At 42.6% G+C, this 19470-nt stretch overlaps 1 protein-coding gene across 1 annotated transcript in view; it reads left to right on the forward strand.

Moving 5' to 3' along the window:
* Positions 1–19209, forward strand: part of Trim27 (tripartite motif containing 27) — a 21366-nt gene extending 2157 nt beyond the window's left edge. The window contains exons 3-8 of the mRNA XM_005369897.3: positions 1572–1802; positions 8118–8140; positions 10526–10641; positions 10761–10793; positions 12007–12033; positions 17174–19209. Coding sequence (XP_005369954.1) covers positions 1572–1802; positions 8118–8140; positions 10526–10641; positions 10761–10793; positions 12007–12033; positions 17174–17769 — 1026 coding nt within the window. The 3' untranslated portion in view covers positions 17770–19209. The remainder of the gene's footprint in view (positions 1–1571; positions 1803–8117; positions 8141–10525; positions 10642–10760; positions 10794–12006; positions 12034–17173) is intronic.
* The last annotated feature ends 261 nt before the right edge of the window (positions 19210–19470 follow it).

Here is a 19470-nt window from a genome sequence, read left to right on the forward strand (position 1 = left end):
CTCTGTAGACTAGGCTGGTCTTGAACTCACAGAGATCCGCCTGCCTCTGCCTCCCGAGTGCTGGGATTAAAGGCGTGCACCACCACCGCCCGGCTGGTAGGTGTTTTATAGCGAGAAACAGACCTGTGCTGGCGAATTGTTCCTGCCAGGGTGTGAGTCACACCCCTTTTGAAAAAACACTGATCTTTAAGGTTTCTTTTAGCTTTAATTTTGTACATCTAAGATTTTATTGTATGCTTTATGCCTTTGAAAGACTTACCCAACTGAGAAGAGGTATGAGCTTAGGAAAAGTGTCGATAAGCCAAGGTGTGTGTGTGCATGCGCATACAAGTGTGCTACAAAGATGCCCAGTGAGTGCCTAAGAAAATTGGTTTGGTTAGAGGTGTGATGGGATGGGGGTTCTTGGGACAGCTGAGTTCAGGTAAAAAAAGGGCCGGTAGTATTGTTAGCTTTGTGCGTTTACACAAGCCAAATCACAACTAAACAGCTCAGTTATTGTGTCTCAAAATCAGCCATGTCTAATATATAAATGAGTGGGTGTGGCTGGATTCAAGGAAAAAGTTTCTTGAGTGTTCTCGAGTTATTTGCTAACCATTTGTTATTTATTTAGAAATAATTTAACTGTGTAGTTCAGGAATGTCTTAAACTCTGAATATTCTTTGCTTGGTTTCCCCAGATGCTGGGATTGCAGGTATGCCCTGCCACACTTGTAGTCCCTTAGGTAGAACACTTGCTTTTTTGAGATGAGGTCTTCCATAACCCAAGTTGATCTTGAATTTATTAATTAAAGTCCCAATCTTCCCATCCCTGCCTTCCAAGTGCTAGGAATCCAGTAATGCACTGGCACACCTGCCTCTACAGCTTTTTGGAAGTCGAGGAATTGGGTAGAGAAGAAAAGATAGACAAACTGTAATAGCCACATTGTGTAGGACAGCTTCAATGCCAAACCCATAAGCACTCCCCCAAAATCATAAAGGATCACATAAAGGGACCAAATAAGCGAGTCTAGGAAAGTGTGCATGATCATTCCGGATCACCTCCACAGGGTACACAGCTAACCCTGCCACTTCTGTATGGCTATGTTTCGTGACTCTACCAGGCAGGGTATGATCTGATCTTGTCCTTCAGTGCTCATGGACTCTAGGCATATAGAACCAACCATGTCTTTTCTCCCCTCTTTAAATGCCTGTGCCATTTGCTCAGCCTAAAAAGCCTATCTAACTCATGCTTACATGGCATTCTACAAGATCCTGTGTGAGCATGGATTTTGGGGAGACTGTTGAACTTCTCCCATTGTCTTTACCCATCATGATGGTGTCTCGTGAACCTGACTATCACTTGACTGAGTCTTTTACAGTAGGGACTATTTCTTAATTACCATTGGAGTAATTCAGTTCATGGTGTATAAAGACATGGTGTATAAAGACTGGTGTATAAAGAGGGAGGGAGGGAGGGAGAGAGAGAAGCTGTTATAGTATAAAATGAGGTCTCGGGGTTAAGTTATTGGGAAGATTTAGAAGAGTTCTAGAAGTGAGCATTTCCTATTCACTACCATTGCATGTCATGTACAGAGCCTGACCCAGATGGAGAGGGAAAAAATCGTTTGGGAGTTTGAGCAGCTGTATCACTCCTTGAAGGAGCACGAGTATCGCCTGTTAGCTCGCCTCGAGGAGCTAGACTTAGCCATCTACAACAGCATCAATGGTGCCATCACTCAGTTCTCCTGCAACATCTCTCACCTCAGTGGCCTGATTGCCCAACTGGAAGAGAAGCAGCAGCAGCCCACCAGGGAACTCTTACAGGTAAGCAGGAAAGCCCTGCAGGGCAGCTTTACCATTGCCAGGCAGTGTTCATGATGCCCTTTGTCCTTTGTAACTGCTTAAGTGTTGGGCATTTTGGAAGGAAAACTGTATACTAGAAGTTGTTTTTTTAGTTTTTTGGGTTTTTTTTTCTTTGTGTTTTGTTTTTTCAAGAAAGGGTTTCTCTGTAGCTTTGGAGCCTTTCCTGGAACTAGCTCTTATAGACTAGGCTGGCCTCGAACTCACAGAGATCTGCCTGCCTCTGTCTCCTGAGTGCTGGGATTAAAGGCGTGTGCCACCATGGCCCAGCTAGAAGTTGTGACTGACACAACTCAGTTCTTCAGTTGCAGTGCATCATAGAAAGGGCAAAAGAAAAACATAGTCATTGGGCCCCTCCTGCAGTATCTGATTGTGGGCCCATCCCTTGACTCTGTTGGGGCTTCCTTGATGGATCTCATTTGCTCAGGATCAATTATAATAAAGAATTTGAACCACATCTCTTTCAAGGCCCTTTCATTATCCTGAAATTTTAAAATATATGTGTATCTTACCACAGCCAGAGGACATGAGGTAGAGAAGAGGTGCAGTTCACCTGAACATTGCTGTAGTTTGCCTGTGCTCGTGTAGCTGTGAAGAGCCAGTGTACTCCCAGGACAAGACCACAGTAGATGATCCATTGCCTGCCTTCCTGTCTTATCTCCCATTGATACAGGCACTATGGTGGGCACTGGAATTAAGTGATAGGTAAATAAACTTTCCTTAATTATGTTTTAGTTTGACGTTCAGACAGTAAGTTGTTATGTGTAAATGGTTATCACATATGTTAATAAGTGCCTGAAGAAGGATGCTTAAAAGAAATCCCACACTAGCTCAGAATTGAGAAATAGACATTTATTTAGGGGTAGACTCACAAATCAAAATCCTCTGCTGAAACGGAGATCAGAAACCAAATTCTGCAGCTGGAAAAGAGAGACTGGACCCAGGCTCTACATCAGCATATATAGTATAAGAGGCCACGTCCCAGTGGGCTGCTAACCACTGGCTGTAAGACTTCCTACAGCAAGTGCCTTTTAAAACAGGTCATAGGATAGTACAATAGTGAGCAAATGATGGCCTGCCTTTTGTTTCTGTTGGTGCTTGGAACTAAGTAGGTTTCTTTATTTTAAGATGTTTGGGAAAGGTGAGAATGTTTTTCATTGTAGGTGAAACTGTATGAAATTGAGGTTCAGTGTCTATCAGTTTCCATAGCCATGCTCGTTCATACACATAAAATTCATCCCTGCTTTCCAGTATGTCAGTAGGACTGAGTATTTATGTAGATACTGAAACATAAACTGTTTACCATCTAACGCTTCAGGGAAAAGTTTCCTAACCTGTTTTAGCATAAGAAGGGCAGACAGCTTAAGCCTTGATGAAGGTCATTGTTTTATTGCTAGAGAGAGAGAAGGGGGAGTTTGAAAAGGGGGCTGTTGGCCTGTGAGGCAGAATGACCAAGATGGTGGGAGTAGGTGACAGTCTGGATGTAGTTGATGCCCAGCAATAGCAGAGCTCTTAAAATGACTGATGACTTCACGTAGAATTGTCACAGAAATAATTTTGAGCAGGAACCATGTCAGAGTTGAAAAGTGACCAGGTTAGGTGAGTAGAAACTGTCAGTAGAGACTGTTTGAAGGATGACGATGGAGAAGATTCCTAGAGACAAGGAGACTAATATGCCTTTATCTGGAGGGACTACTTGAAGAAACTAAACATTTAAAAGTGGGGGGAGGGTGTCTATGGTAGAGATCAGGTGGACACTGTCCAAACCGATGGGACATGAGAAGTCTATGCTACTAAAAGGGTTGGGGGGTAGAGTAGCACATTAGCTCGCAGAAGGTCCTTGGTTGTTTGGGAAGAAGCTGTTGCAATGTCTGGGCAAGCCTGTGCTCTCTGAGGCACGGTGGGATTGTAGTGTAGTGACAAATTGATGACGACTGATGACAGGTAGATATGAGCATGTGATGGTGGGGGCATGCACGTGCCGTGACACACCTGTGACAGTCAGAGGACGACTCAGCCGCCAGGCTTACCCACCGGCCCCAGTGACAATTTGTTTTTTGGACTATTCTGCTCTTTATGGGTGATGTTGGCTGCCTTGCTTTCTTGGGTCTTCACTGCTCTCATGTAAGCACTGAGAAACAATTGGGCCTGTTTGGACAGGATTTTTTTTTTTTTGTCTTGGAAAACATAAATCTCATCATTTCAAAATGTCATTTCTGCAGCACAAATATAGCATTTTAAAATAGTAAATTCAATTTTCAGCTTACTGTTTACATCAGAGCACTTTCATTACCTCCCAAAAGAAACCCCATTCCATTAAGCAGTCCCTTTCATTCCTTTCTACCTCTAGTCCCTGTATCTGGGCTTTTAACATTTTGGGTGTTCAGTAAAATCATACAGTATGTGGACTTTTTAATTCTGGCTTCTTTTACTCAGCATAATTTTTTCAGTATTCATCCTCATTGTGGAATGGATTAATATTTTATTTTTTATAGCTTAATGATATTTCATTGTGAGTATAATCTACTCATCAGAGATTCACCTACCTCTGTTTCCCGAGTGCTGGTATTAAAGATGTGTGCCTGACGCATATATATATATATATATATATATATATATATATATATATATAATGTTCATTAGTGTTTTGCCTGCTTGTATGTCTGTTTGAGGGTGTCAGATCTCCTGGAACTGGAGTTACAGACAGATGTGTGCTGGGAATTGAACCTGGGTGTTCTGGGAGAATAGCCAGTGCTCTTAACCACTGAGCCATCTCTCTAGGCCCTTATCCTATTCTTTTTTAGACAAGGTTTCACAGTGTATCCCTGACTGTCCTCGAATTTACAGAGATATGGAATTATACGTGTGCACCCACATCCAGCATGTTTTGGGGAATCATAATGGCCTTTTGTTTTAATTTGCTTATTTGAGACAAAGTTTTGCTGTGTTGCCTAAGCTGGCCTCAAACTCGAATGTTCCTGCTTTGGCCTCCAAAATGCTATGATTTCTTGGTGAGATGGCTCAGAGGGTAAAGGCATTTGTTGCCAAACTTGAGGACCGGGGTTCTATCCCTGGTACCCAATGTGCTGGAAGGAGGGAACCAACTCTTGCAAGTCGTTCTCCGGTCTACACACGTGTACTGTCTTAGGCATGCATTCCTACCCACCTCCAACAAGCAAACAAATAAAGATAGGTAAGAAAAAAAGGTGCATATTACCAAAATGCTATGATTTCATTCCAACATGGCTACACTCAGCATATGAAAATATTTTTTACTATATAAATCATGAAATTGAAGATGGATAATGGGAGTGTGCAAAGGGTGTGTGTTCATGGATCCAGTAAGGAAGAAAAGTCTGACAGCTATCCAGAACTGTCTAGAGTTTAAGCCTTTGGAATAGCAAACGTCAGGGGTCAGGGGACAAAAGGCAGAATGTGCACTCTCTACTTCTGTTCATTGTTTGGTTTTGTGAGATGGGTCTCATAACCCAGGCTGACCTCGCATTTACCTTCTACCTCGTTTCCCAAGTGCTACAGTTGCATGCTGTTTAAAACTTTATTGGCAATTTTAACCAGTTGAATTAGACAAGACACCACATAGTCATAAGAATTGGGGGTGGGGAACTGGTGTAGTTCATACCTGTCTTCCCAACACTGAGTCAGAAGAAGAGCTATGAGTTCAAGGCTGAGCTAGGCTACAAATGACTCTGTCATTTGGGAAGTAAAAGTAGGAGGATCAGGAATTTGAATCTTCTTGGGCCACATGAGACCCTATCTGAGGGAGAAAAAAAGGGTGAAGGAATATTCTATAGGAAAATGGGCAGAAGTCACAAAGAGACAAGCTGTGGAAGCATAAGATTGGCCCATGAATGTAAGCAAACATACCAGCACCATTAGAGGAGTAATGCCAACTAAAACTACACTCAGGTGTTCCTTATCAGTTAGAATAGCAAGTGTTTGGGATGTTGTTAGACCCAAGTATTAAAATATATAGCAAGATGGTTTACCTCAACATTGTGTGTAAGTCCTGGAAATAGACTAAGTTCCAAACTTAAAACATTGATTTAGTCAGCTAAACACATGCCCAGCAGAATATCATGCAACTTAAAAAAAAAAAAAAAAAAAAAAAAGGTAACTGAGCAGCCTGAAGTAGTAGTGCGTACCTAGGCAAAGGTAGGAGAATTAATGCAATATTGAGGCCAGCCTGATCGGTATGAACAGTTTCTGGTCAGCCAGGGCTGGCTACATAGTCAGGTCCTGTTTTAAGAGGGGTTGAGGACAGGACAGGGATGGTACCTGTAAGCTGATATGGGTGAAGAAATCAAAATGTAAAGTAAGTGTGGGGGCTGGGGAGACAGTTCAGTGGTTAATATTTCCTGCTTTTCTAGGAGACCTGAGTTCAGTTCCTAGCACTAACATCAGGTGACTCACAGCTGCCTGTAACTCCAGCTTCAAGGGATCCAGTTAGTTCTTTGAGGCTCTTTGCACACACATACACACACACACACACACACACACACACACACACACTATTTTTTTGTTGTTGTTTTGTTCTGTTTTCCGAGACAGGGTTTCTCTGTGGCTTTGGAGCCTGTCCTGGAATTAGCTCTGTAGACCAGGCTAGCCTCGAACTCACAGAGATCCGCCTGCCTCCGCCTCCCAAGTGCTGGGGCTAAAGGCATGCGCCACCATCGTCCAGTTCACACACAGATCTTAATAGTAGAGTGTCAGACTTTGTGGGTAAGAACGAGAGATTGGAGATTACATGTATGAGCTAGTTTCACAAAGAAAACAAAATCATGGAGAATGGGGAAATAAGATAGGGGTCAGGAGGAGTGACAAGGACTTGAGAATAAATTATTAGATTTTTGTTTTTAAACCAAAATAAATAAAAGCAGCAGTGGGTTACAGCCCATTGAATAAAATAATCTATAATTTCTAGAGGTAGGTGGATCTTCAAGTTTCAGACCAGTCACGGTTATATAATGAGGTGCTGTCTTAAAAAGGGGGTGGGATGGAGCTGAAGAGATGTCCTGGCTGCTCCTCCTGAGGACGCAGGTTTGACTCCCAGCTCCCACATGGCAGCTCATAGCCAGCTATAAATCTGAGATTACTTGCCCTCATCTGGTCTCTCTCTGTAGGAATCACACATACACGTAAGCAAACCTAGCCTATACAAGAAATAACAAAATTTTTAAAAAGTAGAAAAATCCATACTATTGAGGGAAAGATTCTTCAAGCTCTGTGTTTAAGTCATATGGAAGGGATTTTAAAGTTAGAAATAACTTTTTGCAGCTATCAGGTCAAAAATTTAGACAAGAATTATTGGGAGGTGTGACTTATTATGCAAGGCCTTGAGTTTAATTCCTAGCTTTGGGGTTTCTTTTAAAAACAAAAACAAACTTGTCAGTGGATGTTAAACCTTATGGAGAATGTTTGATAAGAACTGAAAGTATCACAAATGCATTTCTTATTAATGGTAAAATAGTAAGTGGTCACAGTCTGTATCACCGTTTGCTCTATTGAGACTCCATGTCACAGTAACCAGTGCATGTTCTGTATAACCTAGGGTAGGACTGACTGCCATGACTGTGAAGAATCTTAAGTCAGTTAATTAGAGTATGGACTGTGATTGAGATTAATGTTTAATGATTGGGATTAAGATTCCCAACTTTATTATTTGGGTTTTGGAGGCAGAATTTTTCTGTGAAGCCCTGACTGTCTTGGAACTCACTATATAGACCATGCAGTCCCCAAACTCCACCTGCCTCTCTCTCCCAAGGACTGGGATTGAAGGTGTGCACCACGATTGCCCAGCTTCCCAAACTTTATGACACCTGAAGTTGGGCAGGAAGATGCAGTTCTGGAAAAGATAATGGTAAACAACAGCTTTACAAAGTACCGAAGATGCTTATGCCATTACATGTACTGTGTATAAGAGATACAGAAAAGGAATGAAGGATAGTAAACGAGGAAAGAAACAGGAGTTCATCGTATGCATGGCTGTTCTGTTTATTTATGGTTATTTCAGGTTTGTTTTTTTTTTTAAAGTAACTGCACATTTAGGCAGCTAAGGACCAAGAGTAAGATGCCTGAGTTAGTGAATCCTTGCTTCTTCCTCTTCCTGATTTCTAGGTCTTTGAGGTTAAATTATATCCCGGTTAACCTTGTCTGTAGTGTTTCTGAGAAAGTGGGCACATAACTGGTTTCCAGTGAACATCTGGAAGGAAACTCAAGGAGTGCAGTGTCTCATGATTTTCCTTTTCTTTTCTCTTGCAGGACATTGGAGACACACTGAGCAGGTACACTTTTCTGTCCTTGTGTTGTAAACCAAGACTGGGCTCACGTCTATAAATCCGAATTGGAGACTATCACCTTAGAAGAAGCTTATTGAGTTGCTGTCTCTTACTGAAGAGTCTTATCGCCCAGAGAACTTTAGAACTTGGCTGAGTCCAATGGCTCACACCTTTAATCACAACACTTTCTAAGCAAAGGCAGACAGATCTTTGTGAGCTCTGTGAGTTCAAGGCCAGCATGGTCAACATAGTGAGTTCCAGGACACCAGAGCTACATAGTGAGTCTCTGTCTTAATTTAAAAAACCACTTTGGAACTTTTGACAAATTGACATTGAAGTGAAAGAGTCACTTGAGGGATATTGTGGTTTAAGTGTGAGGATACTTCCAGACCTTGAAAAGAGCACATTAATGACTCTTGGGTCTGAAGATTTCAGAGTTTTTTCCATTTCCTTATCTCATTCTTTATAAAGGGAAATAAGGCCTCTAAGGAAGATGTGACTGGCTTGGAGTTATTTAATTACTGAGCGCTCACATGGATTCTGGCTCTGGTCATTTGTCTCCTGTGAAAAGTGAGTGTAGCTCAGTGGTGTAACGTGTGTTTGCCATAAACAAGCCTACGGTTTGATCGCTAGCACTAGAAAGGAAGGGAGGAGAGGAGGGAAAGACCAGACCAAAAGAAAGGAAGAATTTGGAACAGGCAAGAAGACAGGACAGGGCCAGATGATGGTGGCACGTGCCTTTAATCCCAACACTTGTGAGTTTGAGGCCAGCCTGATCCACAGATCTAGTTCTGGGATGGGCTCCAGAGCTACACAAAGAAACCCTGTCTCAAAAAAAAAAGGAAGACAAGACAGTTGTAACTGTAGGTGTTTAGGCTTTGGAAGGATGAGGTTTTCTGTGGGAGAACCTACAGGATGAGAGTGACTTTGACTTTGGCAAAACTGAATTGTGATTAAAATCCTTCAAAGGAAAATACAGTTTGATGGGCTGGCTAGGAGATGTGTAGATGACTGGTCCCCAGAGCTGCTGAGATGAAGAGGAATTGGAAGTTGTAACATTCACAGTTGGGTGGTCAGTTAAGTAAAGGTATGTCTGCCAGATTTGGGTTTGGTTTGGTTTGGTTTTGAGATAAGTTCTTCTATAATGGGCTGGGCTGGTGTTCCTGCTTCAGTTTCTTACACTGAAATTATAGGCAGTAATTGGGCTGCAATGCCCAATTTTGTGTTTTCTTTGTATGGAGTTTTTGTGGGGTTTGGTTTGGTTTTTCCCTGTTCTGCAGTACCAGATATTTTTTTTTTCAAAGATTTATTTATTTATTATGTATACAGTACTCTCCCCTCATATATCCCAATAGATCAGAAGAGGGCACCATATCTCATTATGGATGGTTGTGAGCCACCATGTGGTTGCTGGGAATTGAACTCAGGACCACTAGAAGAACAGTCATTGAGTGCTCTTAACCTCTGAGCCATCTCTCCAGCCCCCTGCAGTACCAGATATTGAACCTTCAACACTCCACATGCCCTACTCTATTTTCTGGTTTTTGATGCTGGGATGACCTTGCATGAGAGTCACTGTCTCAGACCCTAGAAATCTGTAAAGATTAGTTTTGGGGTCCACAGAAATATAGTTTAGCAATTAAGAGCTCTTACTGACTCTTCCAGAGACTGAAGTTTGTCTGTTACTTCAGATCCAAAGGCATTCGAATATGTGACATCACACAGACACACATAAATAACATACCTTTTTTTATTTTTTTTTTCAATTTGGTTTTTTGAGGCAGGTTTTCTCTATAGCCCTGGCTGTTCTGTAACTCACTCATTTGACTAGGCTGGCCTCGAACTTAGTTTCACCTGCCTCTGCCTCCCCAGTGCTGGGGATAAAGGTGTTAGAAGGTTTTTGGTTTTTCGAAACAGGGTTTCTCTGTGGCTTTGGAGCCTGTCCTGGAACTAGCTCTAACTAGCTCTATAGAGCAGGCTGGTCTCGAACTCACAGAGATCCGCCTGCTTCTGCCTCCCAAGTGCTGGGATTAAAGGCATGAGCCACCATCGCCCGGCAGGTGTTAGAAGTTTTAAGACAAGATCTCACTTTGTAGCTCTGAAGCAAGCAGTGATCCTCATGTTCCTGCCTCCCGAGGACTGGAATTGCAGGGAGGAGCAGTGTTTCCACTGAGGACTTACTGTTCACAAAACCATGAGCTGGTGCTTTGGGAGAGATGAAAATGAGCAAGGTTATCTCTCATTTTCACTTCTAAAGGTGATTTAGAAGGAAGTTGTGAAAACTTGTGGTAGCCAGTTTTAAAGACTGCCTGCCCACTAGTGTTAGACAGGTTAGTCAAGCCCTAGAAGGTTGGAGAAGGTAATCACATACGGTTTGTTGTTTTATTTTAGGGCTGAAAGAATCAGGATCCCTGAGCCCTGGATCACACCTCCAGATCTACAAGAGAAAATCCATATTTTTGCCCAAAAATGTCTGTTCTTGACAGAAAGTCTGAAGCAGTTCACAGGTAATATGAGGAGAGGAAGTGGGTTAGTATTCTGATGTCTGTATGCTGTGATCATCTATCTGCGGATGCATTTTCCAGTCAGAGTAATACAAACTGAATCTCTTTTCTTTTCTCCTTAGAAAAAATGCAGTCAGATATGGAGAAAATCCAAGGTAAATTTGCCTATTTTCTGGACTCTTGATGTTCTAAGTTTCTTGGGTAGCAGCTGAGTGTATTGAGAGCTCAGGAGGGTCAGCAGAATGGCTCAGTAAGTGCTGTGCCTTGTTGTGCAGACCTGCTGGCCTGTGTTTGAGACGTGGTGTAAGGTGAGAACCGACATGTGACCCCTCACACACACTTACATCATGCACAGACTTTCCTGTTTACATTATTATTGTTGTTTGAGTTTGGGTTTTGTTGAGACAGTCTTAATATATAGCCCGGTCTAGCCTTAACTCACCAGGCTGCTGCCTCAGCTTCAATTCTGAGATTGAAAATGTGCCATAGCTGCCCTCCACAACGACATTTAGTTCAGTGGATAGTGCAGAAGTGGCTTTCCTCAGTCTGATTCTTGTTTATTTCTCTTCCTCTTCCTTTGCCACTTCAAAGACTCTAGTGTGAAATCCCCCATAAATTAATGATGGGTGTCATTTGAGCCACTCAGCCTCTGCAGCAGACTGTTTGTACAAATTAAGAGTTGTAAATATGTATGTCGTGCATTTGAACTTTTAGCTTTTGCAGAGTCAAGTCGTGCTATGGAAGGTGGATTCTTGATTGTGACTCAGTCTGATACTACGTTCTACCAAGATCACATATGTTATCTCTATAGCCAGGGTTTTCAAGCCCTCTAGCCCTAAAAATCCTTCCATGAGCAAAGTATAATAGCCATGCTTATAAGTCTGATACTTGGGCAGCTGATCAGGGACAACTGTCATGAATTCGAAACCATCCTTGGCCAAATAGTGAGTTTCAGGTCAGCCTGGGTTACATAGTAAGACTGTCTTTTAAAAAATAAAATAAAATAAAAAATAGAAGAAGAGCCAGGCATGTCTTTAATCCCTGCACTTGGAGGCAGAGGCAGGTGGATCTCTGAATTTTATGCCATCCTGGTCTACAAAGCAAGTTCCAGGACAGCCAGAGCTGTTACACAGAGAAACCCTGTCTTAAAAAAATGAAAAAGAGAGAGAAAGAAAAAATTACTGGGTAAATAAACAGATATGGAGTTCTAACAGTGAACTTAGAAATAAATCAGTGCCCCGTTGACGTAAGGGTTCTGGAATGCCAATAGATTCCACTGCTTTATGATTTTTAACCAAATTAAATTCACTTAACGTGCTTCCTAGAAAGACACAGAGGTTCAGTAACTTTTCTTTCTTGTTCTTTCAGAATTGAGAGAGGCTCAGTTATACTCAGGTACGTGCTAGAAGACAAACAATGTTGAAGAAAGGGGTAAAAGCCCTATAAATCTAACCACTATTAGAAGTGGTTCGAGGCTGCCTGAGTTTGGATCCTTTGGTTGCATATATGCAAAATAACATACAGCCAGAAGCCTCTGGTTGTTTCTATGTGCTTTCTATAGACACATGGTTCCCCAGAAGCAGAAAATCCCCTCAAGTATGCACCTTCCCACCAGTATCTGGGGCAGTGTACTATTTGTTTGCCCCAACAGAAAAGATTTATTTAATCAGCTCTTTTTTTTTCCCCCTGTGTTGTTGAGTCTGGGGTTCTTAACTTTTCAGTGGTATGTTCTGGGCAAAAATTTGACAAACCCTAGACATCCATCTTTAAGTTATGATTCAGAGACTGAGTCAGTCTGATTCCAGGAAACCCAAATCTGAGATATGTTTACTTACTTCCAGCCTTTAGTTATTAGGTCTTCCTTAATTGGGACAAAGGCTGTTATCAATGTTTATTTATTTAAACATTTTAAGTATTTGGAATACAAGTATATATGTGTACCACATACCTGTCTGTTGCTCACAAAGGCCAAAAAATGGGGTTAGATTCCCTAATCTAGAGTCACAGGCGGTTTTGAGCCGCCATGTAGGTGCTGGGAACAAAGCCCAGGTCTTAGGCAAAGGCAGCAGTGGCTCTCAGCTGCTGAGCCATCTCTCTTGCCTTTGATATTTGGTTCTTTTATATTGGCTGAGTATGTCACACGTAAGATGCTTTAGAAAGCAGTACTATGCCCTTGGAATTTACAGTCTGGTTGGAAGTATACCCATGGCACAAGAAAGACAAGTTGGGGCTGGATATATAGCTCATCGGCAGGGTGAGTAGACTTTGTGTATGGGTAGGGTCCTTTGTTAGATCCATAGCACTAAAAGACGGTGAGAGTAGTAGGTGACTTTTGTGCACAGATAGTTTGATGTGGGAATGATTTCTTATTAATAAAGAAACTGCCTAGGCCCATTTCATAGGCCAACCCTTAGGTAGGCGGAGAAAACAGAACAGGATGCTGGGAGAAAGAAGCTGAGTCAGAGAGTCGCCATGATTCTCCCACTCCAGACAGATGCAGGTTAAGATCATTCCTGGTAAGCCGGCTTGTGGACTACATAGAATAATAGAAATGGGTTAGATCAATATGTAAGAGCTAGCCAATAAGAGGCTGGAACTAATGGGTCAGGCAGTGATTAAAAGAATACAGTTTCCGTGTAATTATTTCGGGTAAAGCTAGCCATGGGGGCGGCAGGGTGCTGGGGATGCACGGGGACTCAGCCCCGCCGCTCTTATTTCAACAATAGTTGAAAACAAGGATCATCTCACCTGTTACCTATCATGAATTTTTTAATGTTTATTCATTCTTTGAGAATTTTATTCAATATTTTGATATTGTCTTTCCCCTGCTCCATCTCCTCCCACATACTCTCTTACATCCCTACCCATCCTACTACATGTTCTTTCTCTTAAAACTAACAAACAATAACAAAGAAAAAACAACAGCAGCAAAAGCCATGGGATCCAATTTGTGTTGTCTGATAACTGCGCATGGAGCCACCCTGGAATGTGGTTGATACACCCAGTATCACTCTGTTGAAGAAAACTGATTTTCCCTTTCCAAGCAGCTGTCTTTTGTGAATAGCTTCTCTTCTAGGGGTGACACTTTGGGCCCACTTTCCCTCTTCCATGCTATGATTTTGTCTGGTTTGAGCTTGTGCAGGACTTTGTACATGCTATCACATTGTATGTGTGTTCATACGTGCATCTGCCCTGTTGAAGTCATCTACCACTTCCAGCTTGTAAAATCTTTCCACCCACCCCCTCTTCTGCATAGTCGACTCCTAAGCCTCGAGAGGAGGAGTGTTATACAGACATCCCATTTAAGACTAAGCATTCCAAAGTACACTGTGTTAATTACAGTTCTAATGCAAAAAGAAACTTCTCGATAAGGGTTAAACAATGCACTTATCTATGCATATAGAATATGTTATTAGTAGTCACTCTATTGGACTGTTTATTTAGCAGAATAACTGTTCCCTAGGACCTCTGACCTATATAGCCTCAGATTCTTAATCTTACTGACATCGTCAAGTATGGGTTCCATCTTGTGTAGCAGGCCAAAAATATAAAGTGGTTGGTTACTCTCATAACATGTGTGCTACCGTTGAACTAGTGGATGTGTCTTCCAGGCAGTTCACGGGACTCTGAGTTGAATGAGATTAATGATGACTTTTCTCCTCCAGGAGCAGGTATAGCTCCTTTAAACTAGCAGGTTGGGTGAAGCTTCCACGTTGAGTGTCAACTCAGTTTCTTCCTGTTCTGTGATATGACTATGTGGTGTCTTCAGCAACAGGGACTTACATCAGATAGTTGAGCATAGCCAATAGTGTTGGCAATGGCCTGTAATGTGAAGGGACGGGTAGTGTCTGAGACACCATTGGACAACAACTCAAACAATTATGTACCCCATTCATGGTCCTGGGAGGAGGTCATTTGGTAGTTTCTCTTGTTTAGTTGAGATATTGTCCCCAGAATCCCACTATATGGTAACTTCATTTAAATTAATTTTGTGTGTGTGTGTGTGTGTGTGTGTGTGTGTGTGTGTGTGTGTATTAGGAAGCTTCTAGAGTATTAGGTTTCCATGTGACTTTCCTAACGACTTTAATGCTGTCTTTTCCCCCATATAACCCTTTGTACCCTTCACTCCCATCGCCTATGCCATTTAATCCTCCTAATTTCCCCCTTATCTTTTTGTTTTGTTTTCATTGTTTTTGGGGGTGGGGAGAGGGGCAGGGTTTCTTTCTGTGTGTAGCCCTTACTGTCCTGTAACTCACTCACTCTGTAGACCTAGCTGGCCTTAAACTCAGAGACCCGCCAGTCTCTACCTCCCAAGTGTTGGGATTAAAGGCTTGTACTACCACCACCCAGCTAAAAACAATTTATTAATGCTATAGTAATGGGATTATTTCCTTGATTTCTTTCTAAGTATGTTTGTTGTTTGTATATAGAAAGACTACTTTTGTGTGTGTGTGTGTTAATTTTATATCGTGCTACATTGCTGACGTGTTTATGAGCTGTAGAAGTTTCCTGATATACTCTTCAGAGTCTTTTATGTTTAAAACATTATGTCTTCAGATAAGAATATGATGAATTCCTCCTTTCCTATTTGTATCCCCTTGACCTCCTTTGGTTGTTCTAGTCCTCTAGCTAAGACATCAAGTACTATACTGAATAGGTATGGAGAAAGGAGATGTCTGTCCTGGCAAAGTAAAGGTTTTACTCCATCGGTACTGGGTTCTGGTTAATCACAGCTGTTTCTTCAGCTCCAGCTGACCAGACATCACTCATTCCTAACACAAAAATACCACACAGACGACCACAGGAGAGTCTTTGCATCTTCCGGCAGCTTCGTGAGCCAGGCCCCCATCATTTGCTTTTCTCTGAACACTCTTGCTTTCCCAGTGCAAACAGAAGAGCCTACTGAGCTGTGAATACCCAAAGGCTTTTCCAGCCTCAAGTTCAAATGCATTCACAGTCCTCCAAAAACACGTGGTCAGACTGTATAGCAATTTCCCGCTTCTGTTACTGATTTCTGCCTTTGTTAAGGTTTCTGTTGTTGGGATGAAACAACCATGACCATAAATAACTTGCAGAAGAAGGGTTTATTTCTTTTGCACTTTGTCCATCACTGAGGACAGTCAGGGCAGAAATTGATGTAGAGGCCATGAAGGAAAGCTGCTTACTTACTAGACATGGCTTGCTCAGTCTGCCCCCCCCCCCCCAGCTGAAGACTGAACCCAGGGCCTTGTGCTTGCTAGGCAAACACTCTACCATTGAGCCCAGTCTGCTTTCTTAAACACCCCATATTCAACTACCCAGGGGTGACGCGAATTATCCACAATGTTCAATTAAAAGTTGAGGAGTAATGGAGTAATGAGTTCAAGACAAACCAGGCAGCCAGGTGAGGTGGTGCACACCTTTAATAACAGCACTTGGGAGGCAGAGACAGGTGAACTTCTGAGTTCAAGGCCAGTCTCGTCTACAGAGTGAGTTCCAGGGAAGCCAGTACTATGTAGAGAGATCTTGTCTTAAAAAAAAAAAAATTCTATGCAGAGGCCAGATATGATAGTGTATATGCTAGTAACTCCAGTAGTTGGGAAGCTGAAGCAGGAAGAATCAGGATCTTAAGGTTATGTTTTGCCACATTGTTTGAGGCTAAGGTATCTGATCTACATAGATTGTCTCAAAAGGGGGAGGGGAAAACATGAATAGAGAGTAGATATGCAAGACAGTCTCAGAAATGAAAGTTGGGCAGATTCTCAGTTCTTTAACAAAAATTCTGAACTCCAAAATGTCTATAAACTAAAATTTTGTTGTATGTTATTCAGTAAATTAATTAAAATAGCAACTCCTGGCGCTGGAGACATTACTCAGGTTAAAAACACTCACTGGCAGCTCTTTCAGAGGTCCCGAGTTCAATTCCCAGCAACCACATGGTGGCTCACAACCATCTTTGATGAGATCTGGTGCCATCTTCTTGTGTGGACATACATATAGGCAGAATGCTGTGTATATAATAAATAAATAATGTTTTTAAAAAAATCTAGCAACTTTTTGTGACCAGGAGCCTCTATCTGTTCTAATGTGACTATGTATATTTTCCATCACTTCTATTGATGCCAGAATTTTCAAATTCAGGACTTAGACATATGTACAGAAATCTCAGATGCAGTCAGTGGGGACTGAGCCTTAGATGTGAGAGAAGAGTGGGAGTAAAATTGTATTAGTTTCATTGTTAGCCACAGAGAGAGTAATTAGCTAATGTAATGATAAATTTTTAGGTTTTGGTACCGGGTCTTGTTGTATAGCACTGGCTATGTGACCTAGGCTGGTCTGAAACTCGTGAAGATACTCTTGCCTCTGTCTCCTTAGTGTGCCACCATGCCTGGGTCCAACAGTAATTTTTGAACTATGCAGCTTACAATGTGTTTGATCATAAAATGAGTACAGCTTCTAGTGGGCATCTCTGCTGTGTTCCAGGGAAGTAGGTGAAGTGCCAGGTGGGCTCGAGTGTCTCCGACCTTCAGCTGACCACCCCTCTTTGTTTCTACAGTGGATGTGACCCTGGACCCAGACACAGCCTACCCCAGCCTGATCCTTTCTGATAATCTTCGTCAAGTGCGGTACAGTTACCTCCAGCAGGATCTACCAGACAACCCTGAGCGGTTCAATCTGTTTCCCTGTGTCTTGGGCTCTCCATGTTTCATCGCTGGGAGACATTACTGGGAGGTAGAGGTGGGAGATAAAGCCAAGTGGACCATAGGTGTCTGTGAAGACTCGGTGTGCAGAAAAGGTGGGGTGACCTCAGCGCCCCAGAATGGATTCTGGGCAGTGTCATTGTGGTATGGGAAAGAATACTGGGCTCTTACCTCCCCGATGACTGCCCTCCCCCTTCGGACCCCTCTTCAGCGGGTAGGGATTTTCTTGGACTATGATGCTGGTGAGGTCTCCTTCTACAACGTGACAGAGAGATGTCATACCTTTACTTTCTCTCATGCTACCTTCTGTGGGCCAGTCCGGCCCTACTTCAGCCTCAGTTACTCGGGAGGGAAGAGCGCAGCTCCTTTGATCATCTGCCCTATGAGTGGGATTGATGGGTTTTCTGGTCATGTGGGGAACCACGGTCATTCCATGGAGACCTCCCCTTGAGGAAGTGGACTGAGACCACAAGTGCTGTTGGCTGTAATCCTACCCCAGGCACACAGGATCTTGTCGACTTGTCAATTCCTGTCCATCAAAGCCAGGTGTCCTTACCATTTCCCATGCCCTTACAGAGAGAGACAGTGTGTTCATGGTCTCTACTACACTTTCCCTTCCCTTGCAGATTGTGAGATGTAATGAGAAGTATTGCTGTTTCCCAGAATAAAAACCAGATTCCTCCTCCTGTGTTTTACACTTTTGTTGGTTTTTACACATGACTGAATAGATGAAGACTATGGATAGGATTTAGAGAACCGCTTTTCTCAGTGATGGGCTTGGATGTAGAAGTGTAAGCCAAATAAACCCGTTTCTTCCCAAGGTGCTTTTGGTCTGCATCTATCACAGCAGCAGAGAAGCTGAGAAAAATTGTTACGAGGCTGGTGAAAATGCTGTGATAGTCCCAGCCTTGTTTTGGGAAGGACTGTGGAAGTGTTTGGAACTTTGGTTTGGAAAAGCCATTGAATATTAAAAGTATAATGGGCTGCGGGGTCTCAGAAAATAAGAGTGTTGAGAGAAACGCAGATGATAGAGACCCAACTTGTGAAGCTGCAGAGAAGCAAAGACTATTGGGGTCATTTGTGTGATACGCTTGAATTAAGAATGTGTGGTTTTCCAGTCTGGTCTACAAAGCGAGTTCCAGGACACCCAGCCGATACTGTTACACAGAGAAACCCTATCTTAAAAAAAGAAAAAAAAAACACAAAAAGAATGTGTGATTTCTGGACAGCTGGGGCTGAAGAATTGGCTGTGAGCAAGAGGCCAGCAGCACTGACGTGAAACCTTTGCTTTATTGGGACAGTCAATACTGGTCAACTGGGGTGAAGATCAGCTGATTAACAACAGGCTAGCCCTGTTGAGACAACTGGAAAGTATTTCCTCCAGGTCTGCACAGAGAGACTGTGGTCCAGAGGAGGCCAATCCTGCATCTCAAGCTAGTAGCAAAACTTGGTAATGTGTAAACATCTCCCATGTGGTACTTGGTTTGACTGCATGAGCAAGGTTAAAGGGGTCATGGCGAGAAGCTGAGATTTGGCATCCTGTAGTAGCCACACAGTCCCTGAAGAGAGGTATGGCCAGTTGCAGCGGAGAGCCCGGCATACTGGCGATGATGGGACTATAGGATGGCCAGCAGGTCCACCAGCAGATGTGGGCCTATGAGTGTGTGCTGCATAAGGTGGAACCAGAGAGGCGAAGCAATGTAAGCCCTTTGGAGCCCAGAAGATCATGCGTCCCAAATGTTGGACGGTTATTTAACTATTCAAATTGGGTTTAATTTGGTTTGTTTGTGACTGTGCTCTGGTTTTGCTCTCTTGAAGTGTATGTAACTTGTATTTTGATTTTACAGGAATCCACTTAATGAGATTTTGGACAATTTAAAGAGATTTTGGAGTTTAAAAGTGTTTTAATTTTTTAAATCCTGTAGAACTTGAACATATTTTTATTGCTGTTTGTCTGGGTGTATGAGTGAGTGTATGTGTGCATGAGTGCAAGTGCCAAAAGAAGCCAGCTAAAATCATCTGGAAAGAAGGAACCTCAACTGAGAAAATGCCCCCAGCAGGCTGGTCTGTAGACAAGTCTGATGGGGCGTTTTCTTGATTGATGATTGATATGGGGAAGGACCAGCTGACTGAGCAGGCCTATGCCTAGTCA

Source organism: Microtus ochrogaster, unplaced genomic scaffold (assembly GCF_000317375.1).
Source record: "Microtus ochrogaster isolate Prairie Vole_2 unplaced genomic scaffold, MicOch1.0 UNK66, whole genome shotgun sequence".
Lineage (NCBI taxonomy): Eukaryota > Metazoa > Chordata > Mammalia > Rodentia > Cricetidae > Microtus > Microtus ochrogaster.